Source organism: Neofelis nebulosa, chromosome 13, assembly GCF_028018385.1.
Source record: "Neofelis nebulosa isolate mNeoNeb1 chromosome 13, mNeoNeb1.pri, whole genome shotgun sequence".
NCBI classification, from domain to species: Eukaryota; Metazoa; Chordata; class Mammalia; order Carnivora; family Felidae; genus Neofelis; species Neofelis nebulosa.
Window position 1 is genome coordinate 90,686,830 of NC_080794.1, and position 12,765 is coordinate 90,699,594.

The 12,765-nt window shown below is 59.1% G+C and overlaps 1 protein-coding gene across 1 annotated transcript in view; it reads right to left on the minus strand.

Annotated features, from left to right (window-relative positions):
* Window positions 1–12,765, minus strand: part of TCERG1L (transcription elongation regulator 1 like) — a 197,133-nt gene that overhangs the window by 71,266 nt on the left and 113,102 nt on the right. Inside the window, exon 5 of the mRNA XM_058698155.1 lies at window positions 24–115. Within this exon, the coding sequence (XP_058554138.1) occupies window positions 24–115 (92 nt within the window). The remainder of the gene's footprint in view (window positions 1–23; window positions 116–12,765) is intronic.

Here is a 12,765-nt window from a genome sequence, read left to right on the forward strand (position 1 = left end):
ACAAGCAGAGTCCAGAGACCAACCTTGTCTTCTCCGTCCCCGGCCCGGCTCTTCCTGTCCGCGTGCAGCATCAGGCCGGGAGGACAGGGCGCTCGGCCGCGCTCTCTGCTTTTATCTGTTGGACCAAAACAATTGTCATTAGCATCCCGTCTGTCACATCAATTTGGAAGAACAGGGACAAAAAGTGGCCTCGGATGTTCAAACTGGCTGCACACGGTGGACGTCCCGCAGAAAGGCCGTGCTGGCACAGGCCCTGACGGGGCCTTGTGACCAAGTCCCTCCAACGACGCTGAGCTCCCTGGCAACTACATCAGAGCCTGTGCACCGGCCACAGCACTACTGGCCACAGCTGATGGACCAGGCCCCGGGGGGTGTGGGTTGACGGCCATAACCTGACGGACTTTTCCTCCTTGACGAGGAAAAGGGTCAACATGGGGCCGAAGAACCAGGCTTTCTTAGGCTTTGGGGGCTGGTGGCCATGATGGGCCACCCTTGGCCCCCATCCTGACCAGGTGACGGGCGGGGCCCACGACGGCCACACCCCAAGTCACCACAGTACACGACCCACACAGCACTTTGAAAAGTAGTTGTTTGCGGTGAGGGAGGGCGAAAATGGCAAAAACACAGATTCTGGATACAAGAACAGAGATTAGATTTCACCTTCTTCTAAAATGTCCACTCAACCCTCAGACATTTGCAAGCGGGAAACAGGTGCAGTGAAACACAGCAAGACTAATCACTGTTTTAATACTAACAATTTTAAAAATCCCAAGCCATCTAACCACACGCCAACCTAACAGATTCATCCTGGAAGGGGCTTGAAGGTCAGGACCCCGGGGCTGCTGTCTGTCCCGAAGTTAGGAAGGCCCTGGCTGATCGTTCCCTGGGGAAGGGAGCGAGGCGTAGAAACAGCACCACTTCACATGTGTGTGTGCGTGCACGTGTATGTGCACACACACGCACAGAGCAGGGGCAGGGAAGGTCCCTGTGCTCACAGGGCGGGGAAGGGAAGGGTGGAGCTGGGAGGCCAGGTGGGGCCACCTACCCCCACCCCACCTTCCTTACCCTGCTGCAGACTCTGGCTTCCTCTGCCGCCGATCCCAGCAAGGAGGCCACGGGAAGGGGCCACACGGGCGGGGACCCCACATGGGCCCTGCATCTGTCCGTGGCAGGCGTCTACACCTGGAACCCTTGGGACCACAGACCCGGGTCCTGCAGGGCAATCTGTCCCAGAGCCCAGAGGCGGTCGGCGCTGACCACCGGGCCCCGGGGCAGCCAGCAGGGGACACGCGTGAGGGCCCGGCAACCCCCAATATGGGTCCACCTCCGGATCAGCCCTGGGGAGGAACCATCAAGCTTTCATTGAACTGGGAAACCGAACCTGAGTCAAGAACATTCCAAGCTCACGGGCAGTGGACACATTTTATTGTTGCTCATGGAGATAAGCAGAGCCCAGGGCCACGCCGACATCTCCAGAACCCGTAGGGATTGCCGCCCAAGGCCCGTTTCTCGTCCAGGTGTGAGGAGCAGTGGGGAGCCTGGGCACCCAGGTCTCTGCGGGTCCACGCAGGCCTGTGCCGCCACCCGCACCCCCAGCCCCACGGCACGGAAGGCGGCGGGGCCTCACGTCCACGCAGAGGGAGCCACTAAATGGGGGAAATGACAGACGCGGCAGCAAAACACAGCAGAAAGTGAGGCGCTGCCCGGGAAAGCGAAGGGGAGACCAGCAGGACTCAGTTTACCGAATGTCTCAGGAGGGTGGGTTTCTCACCCTGAAATCACAGGACCACTTCCGTCAGTGTTTTCTGTCGTACGCGGGGATGACGCGTCCTCACGTTAATGATGCCTGATTCACCAGCGTCAACGTCAAAGCTCCTTCTGTCCACACTTCCTCCCGCGGCTGCGCGCTGCCCCCTCTACTCCGTGGAGACCATCTGTGCGCAAAGACTCATGATCGAAACATCCGGCTACCTGAGCCATGTTGTCTTGCTCTGCTGGAACCAGCCAAGAAGCAAGTGCGGGCGATTCAGCTAGATCACGGGCACACTTTCCGGATACCCTGTCCCCCGCACCCATCCCAGGGGCCCCTGCCTGTAACAAGACCCCAGACCCCAGGGATCCCCATCTGGGCTGCAGCCCATCGCCCCTCGATCCGGCCACCCACCAACTGTGCTCAAGACGGGAGAGGGCTCGTCCAGGAGGCCTCTGAGAAGCGGGTCTGGAGCCCCCAACTCCTCTCCCACCAGCAGCGGAGGAAACAGGGTTGGGAGAGAGCGTGCAGCCAAGTCTAGGTGTGGGCGGGGGGATGTCTAGACGGGCCAGAGACACGAGTGGGCCTGTGTCAGGGGGACCGTGGAGGACAGGAGGACCCACGGACGGCGGGTGTCCCAAGGAGCCAGGAGACGGAAGCAGGTCGCCCACCTGCACTGCTGCTGAGCCCTCAGGGAACAGCGTAAAAGGGGCTCCCAGAGCCGCCAGGCGGGGCCCCAGACCCATGCTCCTTGTTGCGCGAGGGAGGCCACAGAGTGAGCTGAGCCCACCCTCCTGTGTCCCCGTAGAGACCCAGCCCAAAGCAGGCCTGAGGGGCAGAAAGACTCTGACTTGGAGCAGAGTCCCGCTCTTCGGTCATCCACCTGTTTAGTTACGGCACTGAGCCCGGCTTTGTGGCTAGAGATGAGGGGACGGAGCCAGGCCTGAAGGGGCTGTGCAGGGAGACGAGATCGGGTCTCATTGTGCATGACGGACTCCACGCCTCCCTGTGGTGTCTCCGCAGAAGGTCACAGCACTCGTGAACCAGGATGTGCATCGCTGACTTCTCCGCGTGAGAATAACACACACACCGTGGAAAGTGTGCCAGGAGACCTGACCATGGGCTGGGGTCCGCCCAGCTAATCTCAAATGCAAGTTGCCTTACTGAGGTTTACTCCTTCGTTATCTCAACACAACATGAAAATAGTTGAAAATAGTTGATCTTGGTGAAAATCAGCTTCCGGAATCTGGCTTTGGAGGTAATGGATTTGCACGGCTCCCTGTGGCTGGCTCTCTGAGGCCGGTGAGATCATTTCAAAGCCCCGCATCACAGCCCCAGACCCCAGACTCTGCAGGACATGTGCTCCCACAGAGTCTGCATCTTCTAACAGTCCTGGGTTTGCAGCCGCCCGCGGCACCGTGGGCTCTCACGCGTGATCGGGTCGGCGTCTGGGCCGTTCCGCCGTGGAAATGCTTGCTCTGCGGCTCCCCGTGGGCCCCTTGTGGGGTCTGCTCTGACAGGTTCACGGACTCCCTGCTCTGGGCCTCTCCACAGACTCCGCTGATGTCATAAAACACTCCCCGGGCTGTCAGAGAGAACGAGTTTATGGAGGAAAATGTACCAGCCGTGATAGCAGAGGCACCGAGGCCCCCGGGCCCGGGCCGTGTTTCGCCCACGGAGGGAGGCGGGTGCTCAGAATTTCAGGGCTATCTGCCTATTAATCATGCCCAGCTCCGCGATTTGAAGTGCTCTCAAATGGCCTGCGGTTCGATTTTCCTCCTGGCCGGGCTGAGAGGCGAGTGGGCCTGGAAGGACGGACGGAGGAAAGGTGTCTGCTGAAAATCGCCACGTCCGTCCACTGACAAGTAGTTATTTGCTGCTTGTGTGGAGTCCGCACGGCCCTGGTGCTGGTGGGGGAGGTGCGGGGCAAGTGAGGTGAGCAACTATACGTCCGTCAGGGTGACCCGAGGAGACCACGGAGGAGGACGCTCGGAAGGCGAGCAGTGGCGGTCATTAACCCCTTGGAAAAAACCGAGGTTTCCGGCCCCAGATCAAAGGCAGCTCTCAGGGCACAGGATGGGGCAGCAGGCCTGCTGGGAGCTCTGCCCTCCATTCAGCAGATGCTACACATATTAGATAAAGCGCTAGGCTTTTTTAAAAACGCTCAAAAAACTGGTTTTTTAAAAATTATTAAAATGAACTGCAGACAAGTCAAAAGTGCCTAACTTATCAAAAAGATATGAGAAACGGATCAGTATCTCCTCATCCACAGGAAAATTCTACGTTCAGTCTAGTTCCAACTCAGTAAGTACTGACCTCTCTTGCTGTGAGTCTCTCCATCTACAAAACAAACTAACCTCCTGGGCGTCTTCCGGTCTGGGGACTCGAAGAGTCATCTCCATGCTGGGAACTCTTGGGGGTATATCTCAAGGAAAGAGAAGTGCCCTTGCGGGGGATGGTGAGAACAGTTTTTGGGGTTCCTGCTGGGGAGAAGGGCCAACTCTGGAAAATGGATTAACCCCAAGGAAGAGGGCAGGAGAGATAATGAACCATTTCTATTCTGAAAGCCAGTAATGACCTCTGATGGACGGTTCCTTTGGAACCCACCCTCTCCGATGGATTTGGAATTAAGTGGGAAGTCTCCTCGTAGGCCGAGGGACCCCTAACTCACCCACGTCTCCCCCAGGGTGCCACGAGGTTGAAGGGGACCGCGAGACATCCTGAGTCCTCTGGCTGTTGCAGACCACTGGCCGTACAGGAAGAAGATCCACATCACCGACCCACCACGCACGCCGGCCTCAGCCTGCAGCATGCTGGACGTCAGCCGTGAGACGGGTTCAACAGAGGCCCACGGCGGGGGAGCCGTGCCTACACACAGGTGTCTCCCCCCAGTGGCCTCCACTCCCGAGAAGCCTGTACATGTGGGTGCCAGGGGACACCCCTGCAGTCACGGCGGCTCCGTTGTCTGTTTTTGTCACAGTCTGGCGACCTCATTTCCGTGTTTGCATGTTCTCACCTCCTAGAACAGGTAGCTCATCACGTGCAAACAGCAGTGTGTTATGGAGAGTAATGGGTGTTATTTCCACCTTGCACACGGTCTCCCCACGAGCACCATCTTGAAATTATCTCCCCGACGCTCGAGCAAAGCGGGGGCGATCATCTCGTTTTACATGTAAGGAAAACAGACCAGGTGAGCCGTTTCCCAGGTTACAAAATAACCCATCAGGGAGGGCAGACTTGGTTTGTCAATTTAAGTGGCATCGGGCTCCCCTAAATATTTGACAACAAAATAAGGAGAAAAGTGCAATTGATGGTTACGATAATAAAAATGACAGACTCCGGCCTGTCGTGCATGGTTCCAAACGAGGCTGGGAGAGCGCGTTGGTTTTCAGAGTCTGCTTCCGGGGAACTAACGCCTCGAAGGGAGACCCCGCCCCTCCCCGGGAAAGTGGGGCTTCCCCTTGACTGCTGCCCCGTGGTGAGTCAGCAGGGGCTGCCGGCCCGGGGTGCCGACGGACAGACGGATGCAAGCAGGAGAGGCACGGACTCCAGAGGCTGAAAACAGGTGGGGTCCCAGCCTCGGCAGAGTGACGGGGGAGCGGCTGTGACGGCCTGGAACAGGAGGTCACTCCTTCCGTCCCTCTGCCCTTCATCGTGCCACCGGCCCCGAGGAGCCCCTCACCCCGTCCCTATGGGCCTTAACAAGGTCACCACGGAAGGACGAGCCCTGCCGTGAGGACTGTGCGGAAAGGGCAAGGCTGAGCGGCTGCCCTCGGGTTCTCAACCCCCAGCTCAGGAGCCGGAAGGAGGAGACGGAGACCCAAGTTCCTGGGCACCTCCCCGCCGTGCCGGCAAGCTGGGCAGTCAGCGTGGCCGCGCACAGAGGAGGCAAAGGTGGGCGGTCACGGGGATCCCGTTCTCCTGTCCCCTCCTCTCACCAGGGACACCCAGGCCGGGTCTCCCACCCTCTCAAGCCTCTCAGGCCACACAGAGTGGCCACCACGGCCAGGATCGGGAGGCCACGAGTCAATGTCCCCGGACCCCTGGGAGTGTGGCTGCCTGGGTGTGAAGACGAGGCTGCAAATGTCCACTCCCAGCAAGCCCAGCCCCCGGCAGCAAAGGCAGAAATCCTGAGACTGCTCAGAGAGTCTCATGGGGACGGAAAGACCTGGTAGCTGCCGGGCAGCGGAGCCTCGGGGATAGTGACCTGGAGCCTGCTCAGCAGGTACAGCATCGGGAGGCCGGGACAGCACTTGCAGGGAGGGCCTAGGGTGCAAAGGGTCACTCAAAGGGGCCAGGGGTGTCAGAAACCTGCCGTGTCCTGGCCCGCCTTCCTGTTCCCCCAGCAGAGGCTGCCACATGAGGTCTAAGGGCACCTTCTGGAACTCTGCTGCAACTGAAGACTATTTTCCTATAAACGGCAAATCATTTCTGAGTCCTTCTAAATTTTTCATGGACAGTGATTCCCAGAGTTGACAAGCTGCAGAGAAAACTCATTTTCTACCCGTCTGTAACATCCTGGATCTCACTTTGCAGGAACAAAGGGTTTTAAAACACTCAGTTTAGAGGCCGTGAGCTTGGCTGTGACGACGGCTTCACCCCGGTGACGGGTTTCTGTCCCCTCCGTCCCCCGCCAAGCTCCCACACCTGCACGTGCAGATTCTGCTGCTGGTCTGTGTGGGTGAACAAGGAACTGATGTCTCCCCTGTGGAGATGATGGGTCATCCTCACCAGATGATTCTAGAATCCGAGCCCCTGCAGCTCTCTGATGAAGGCAGGCTTGTGATGGGGCACGCCCACCTTACAACGGGATTACGTGGAAGAGGCCAGGCTGTGGAATGCTGGTGGGGACAGCGCGGCCCCCCTGTGTCCGGCAGGAGGCAGAGAGGAGTGGGCAGTGCCCCTCTCGCCTGGACGTGGTATTCTGGCCCAAGGGGAGGTCGGGGTCTTCCAGAGGAACGGCTCCAGTGCTGTGCCACGGCCGGAGACCCACTCCAAAGTCAGTGGGGCCCCGAGCAGAGCAGGTCGGCACCCGGGAGCATCTGTGTGGGAAGGGACCGGGAGGGCCAGTGCCCGAGCCACCTCGCTGACCCCAATTAAAGTGTGTTCAGTGAGTGGCCGAGTGACCTACAGGTGAGTCCCACGCAACTTCAAAACCTATGTCCGAAGCTGTATTATCCAAAAGTAAGGATATTAAAGGCAAGAGGGACACAGCGAAGGAGAATTTCCATGAGAAAGGAAGCTGCAAGCCCTCTGTCCACTATGCGGTGGACTTTGCCACCAACTCGGACCAGGAAGAGGACAGGAACGGAGCAGGTGGAGACAGGGGTGCGGAGGGGCCTGTGGGTGGCACAGGGGTGACGTGGAGATAGGCAGAGTGGGGGGAAGAGAGGGAGAGGGACTCCTGTCACGCGCAAACCATCGTTTACGTCCCCTCGGGCTCTGGTAGAACGTGCCCCAAAAGCCCAGCGTCCGAGCTTTTCCAAAAAGCGCGCCCGTTTCACAGTCCGGCTGCAGCACCCTCGCAGCACCGATCGTCCGGGCCGCGCAGAGCGATGGCCTCGGAAGGCCGAGGTCACCGCCTCGCTCCCTCCACGCGCACGCGGGCCGTTCCGCCAGACTGGCCCCGCGAGGTCACGGCAGCGCTGGTCACGGCGGTTGCTCCGGGGACGTGAGCTGCTTGGGTGCCCCCTGAGACGGACGCTGCCCCCCTCCGCGCAGACGTGTGCGCGGAGACAAGGCTGGTTTGGGGATGGCTTCCTAGCCGTCCCAGAGGAGAAATACGCTGGCCGCGGTCCCCTGCTCAGTTAGTAACTCTCAGGCCCACACGGCCGGAAAGGAACGGAAGAAAAGTTGTCTCTGTTAGGAAAACCACGCATGCCACGCGCTGCTTCCGAAACACAGACGACATCTGTGAACGCTGCCCCAAAGCGCGTCTTTGGCGGGAGCCCCTCCTCTGACCCCGAGGGCACAGCGCCACGTTCTCTTGCGCTCTTGCTTCCTCGGTGGGTCGGGGGCAGGGTGCGCGGTCCCACTCACATCCGCACGCCTTCCAAGGCCCCAGCCAACACCTGCTTCTGGGGCGCCGAGCGGGTGAGCGGGCAAGGGGCTCGGGGACGTGACCCCACAAGGCTGCGGGGCAACAGGCTTCCCCTTCTGCACCCCCATCGAAGCCTTCGAGACCCACCCTTCTGTGTTCTTCAGTCTTTCACGAGGCCCGCACCCCAAACGGTAGCCACCCAGCCCCTCCGGCCTCTGGGGTCAAGCAGTTCCCCTTGTCTCCTCTGCTGACAGACCTCGGCCTGTGGCCATCTCTAACCTGACCAGCCTGTCCGTCTGGGACAGCCACCCCCCGGCCCTCCGCCCTGAGCCCTTCTCAGGCTTCCTGGCGGTCTCCTCGGAGCTTTCACAAACCCAGGGCCTGAGGTCCGCCCCTGGGCCGGCAGACCCTCGCCTCACCCCGGTGGAGGTTTCCCGGGCTAACGCAGGAAGGAGAAAGCTGGCGCGAGGCCCTCGAAGTGGCTTTGGAAAAGGCCGGCTCGCAGCGTGCACACCTCTTCCCGTCAGCCGAGCCGCGATCGATGTGAAAATGAGCCTCTTGTGGCTCTGGAGTGCTGCTTGAAAGGCCGGGGCTGAGTGTGCTTCCCGGGGCCTCGCCGAGAAGGCGGGGCTCCCTGACCTCGTGCACAGGACACCCTGCTCTCACAGGCTCTCGCCTGGATTCGGAAACTGGCCGTGGAGACACCGGGGCACGCGGTGCGGAAGCCCCCAGTCGGGCAGACGCGCTGCTAAGCACCCGCCTCGGCATAAATGCTCCCAGGTTGACGATCCGGTTTTCCACACTCGATGGCTCTCTTTTATCAAGTTAAATAACAGAATCAACAGATGGGACTCTGCCGCACACTCCAAAGAGCCACAAATTAATCGTTTAATGAGAAAACAAAGCAATTCTGATAGAGCCGCACAAAGCTCCGCATCGGACTCAGATGTGCTCGTGAACGCGTGTTTGGGTCTCGCAGGGACGTGCTCCCCTCGAGGGACAGGAGTCCAGCCCTACTGGCAGCCAGTAAGTGTCACGCGTGGGGGCTCGGGGCCCCCAGGATCACACGGCCCCTGGCTCTGCCCACGGCAGGAACAAAGCAGGTCTGTGCGGGGTGAGCCAGGCCCACCCCACACGGCAGGCTGGCCGCCACGACCCTGCGGCCCCCTGGGCTCTGAGCCGCACCTGCAGGTGGCCCGTGGCCAGGACACTCTGTTTCCTTCTCCGGGTTGTGGAGACAATCCGTGCCATGATTACGGGCAGGACTGGCTTAAGTTATAAAACAAAGAAGCATCAAAACGTGGATCATTTCAGTCGGTTTTCAGACTTTTCTTTCAATTTGAGAATCGCTAAACAGGGGTATGAAGAATGAGTCCCTCAGAGCACCCTGTGTCCTGGAGAGCATGGCCCCTCCCTCCCCCAAAGGCCACAGGCAGCCTGGGGGTCCACCCTGGTGGTGGCATCTCCAACCTCATGGCCCTGAAAGTTCAGGCAAGGCCCCGCCCACCAAGGGGGCCACCATGGACAGCTGGGGTTGGGGGTTCCCAGCAAGCAACCTCTTCCAATCCCAGGTTACTGAGCGAGGACCGCACAACATGCTCGATTTGGGTTCTGAGGTTCATGCCAACTTTGCCAGTCTATGATCCACAGCAAGGGAACAGAACCCTCAACAACACAGCACCATGAGTTGGCGACAGTTTATGGGATGGTCTCTCCGTGAGGTCACAGCCCACACAGCCCTGGTGGTCCCGCCACGGAGGGGCGACCACCATTTTCATCTCAGTGCCCCCGGGCAGCGGTCCTCCCCAAAGACAAAGGGTTTACTGCTGTTTGCTCCTCTCTTGCCCCGAAGCTGGCGCCCGGCACCGCCCTGCTCTAAGCACCGCATGAGGCGTGAGGGGGAGCGAGGGACAGGAAGGGCACGTCTGAGGCCAGCGGGAACTTCGGCGGTCAGCGGTGAGTGGCCAACCGACGCGTCGCCAGGGCGCCTGGGGGAGGCCAGGCCAGCGGGGCGGGCAACTTGCACACACAGTGAGCACGGAGAGAGTCCCCAGGACGTTCCACGGAGACCCCAAGATGGGAAGGCGTGAGGACAAGGGGGCAGGAGCGCCACATGGAGACAAGGAAGAGCAGAGGCAAAGTCCCGGAGCCAGAGTCCCCTGTGTCAGCTCCGACCCCGGGGCGGGGCGGTTGGAGGGGCAGGGCCAGCGGGGAGCCGGCCCCCCGCCGCCCAGGGGAGCAGTCCCCTCCCCACATCTGCACGTCCACGAGCATCAAGAGATGGAAAATGTGAGGACAGTGACTGGGGCCAACGGACACAATGCTTTCAGGATACATCACGCATAGAATGTTCCTGTTTCTGCATATAACAAAAGTGACTCAGCTTTATTTTCACACTGAAAATTATTTTTCAAGCCCCCTAATTACTGTTCCTATTACTTCCCAGATAAAAGGAACCTCGAGGGGGGGCTTATGACATCCGCGGCCGCGTTCTCACAATGCGGGAACCGAGTCTCGCAGCCATACGGTTCAAATAGTGCCTTAACGCTGTGGTGATGCGGGCGCGGGTATCTGAGGCTTCAGATGTTCAAACATCTCCAAAGCACCTTTTTGTAACCTTTAGTTACAAATGGAAGAGAAAGCGTGATTCAACATATGCATACTTTAAATTACATCATTAAGTTTTACCAAACGGGAACATTTCTGTAGAACGATGGGATCCAACATTAAAGCAATTGTAACATGATAGGGAGGTTTGCGCTCCGTATTTCTGGAACAGGAATCATGATCGCTGAGTGTGTCCGGTCATGGCCGGGCTGTGGCCGCAGGCTCAAAGTGGGTGTGGGGCTGGGTGTCTGGGTTCAAGAGCGCCTGCTGGCTGTATCTCCTGACAGGCCCTTCCACGCTCAGGCCAGGAAGGGCACGGCGCCCCCCAAAGTCACTGCCCCGTGAAACTGACCGGTCTGCCCCCCTACCCCCCACTGCTCTGGGTCGGCCCAGCTGGGACTCCCCAGTCCTCCAGCCCCACCACAGACGGGAGCCCGGCCTGGGAGGACAGAACTGTGCTGGGGCTCAGCGAGGAACCCCCTCCCCCTTCACCTGGTCGAGGAGGCCCAGGAATCAGGGAGGATAGGGCAGCGGCTGACGCACCCTCAGGGACCAGACCGGACAGGGACTCAGGACCCAGGCTGGGCCTGGGAATCAAGGCTCAGCTCAGCCACTTCCTACCCCGAAGTATGGGGACGAGGGGCGGAGGGCAGGCCACCAAGGAATGTGCCCCTTTGGCGTGTGGATTATTTCGAGCCAAAGACCATTAAAGCCCAAGGAACAAGAAAGGCCGTTGATCTCCCCCTTCACTGCCCTGGGGAGTTTAAACAGGGGTCTGTACCAGGAAGACAGCTCTTCCCAAAGGTTTTTACATAAGAAAGACTTCTCCTCACAGGGCCCTGCAAACACCTGGGATTCCCACTCCCCATGAACTGTCCTCCCTTGGAAGCCGGACCCCACCCCTTGTCCTTAGCTCAAGGGGGCACGTAAGCCTCTACTGCCTGACGCTGGAGGGGCCTCTCGCGTCCTTGTGGGGCTCCGGTCCACACAGGATCAAATCTGTGTTTCTCCTGTTAACGTATGTTACGCCAATGTAACTGTTGGACGAGCCAAGGACACAGAAGGGAAGGTCTTCCTACTCTCCAGAGAGAATCACGTCCCTTCCCTGAGTTTCAGTGTTCCCAACAGAATGGGACAAATAACGTTCGAGCTCTCATATCAGAATACCACACGTCAAGGGGACTGCAACAGTTCCAGAGGCTGGGAGTTCCAGATCCAGGCGCCGGCGTTGTGGGATCCTGGGGGAGCCTGGGCCTGGCCGGCAGGTGCCACCTCTTGGTGCGCCTTCACACGGCAGAGGAAGAGCGCTTTCTGGCGACTCTTCTTACAAGGGCACTGATGCCATCGTGAGTGCACCCCCCCGCCAAGACCACATTTAAAGCTAATGAGCTCCCAAGGGCTCCACCACCTTCAAAACCATCACCCTGGAGGCTGGGGTTCAACAGGCGAGTTCGGGGAACACGGGCATCCAGTCCATACACAACCACAGGGAAGATCCCGGTGACAGGCAGTCCTCGGCCACGGCCGGCACGCACGCAATGGGATTCTAGCAATTATGGCGGCGAAGTCATCCTAAAGCAGCTTCATCTGGGGTTGGGCGAGCACAAGGACCCCTGTGGGTCCGCAGCAGAGGGGCTCTCTGGGCCCCGGCTCCCCCCATGGAAAACTCGGGCCCCTTGGGCCCTTTGACAAATGCAGCCTGTGTCTCCAGCGGGGTCTTTCAAAAACTTGTCGTTGCAACTGTTGTATCACAAAGAGTTTAAGGGAAACGTTGACAGTTCCTTTCAAATGTATTGGGAAAGAGCACCCAATCCTCCCAAAGCATCCTGGCTGTACTAAAATGCAGCCGGGTATCAGGACGCAGAAACCAGTGGTCCTCTGACATAGCAGTGAGTGTAACCGTGCGCAGGTGCCAGCTTTCCCAGGCTTTCAATCAAGCCACCTGCTGAATGTCCTAGACCCTTCCCCTGGCCCCGGGGCTCCTTGTGAGCAGACTTAAGAAGCAAGTCCTGAAGAATTTTCTCACGTGTCCTAAGAGCCGCGTCCGGCACTGGCATCGTACGGCAGAGATCAAACACGTAACAAGGGGACATCACAAGACCGTGGGAGGGTGCCCTCCTCACCCGGCGTCTTTCTGGTCCCCGCGCCTGCCTGGGGGTGGGGGTGGGGCGGGCACCGGCTGGACCCCATCACGTACATAAATTGAAAGGATTAGCGTTTATTTAAAAAAAACGTCTTAGCTATAAATCATGATTTGTGATACATTCGTCCCGACCGAACTCATCTGCATGGTTTCAACGAACAGGTACTTACCAGGGTGTATGCCCTGTGCACAAAAGTTGTGTTTCTCGTAACTCTATGTGCCTGA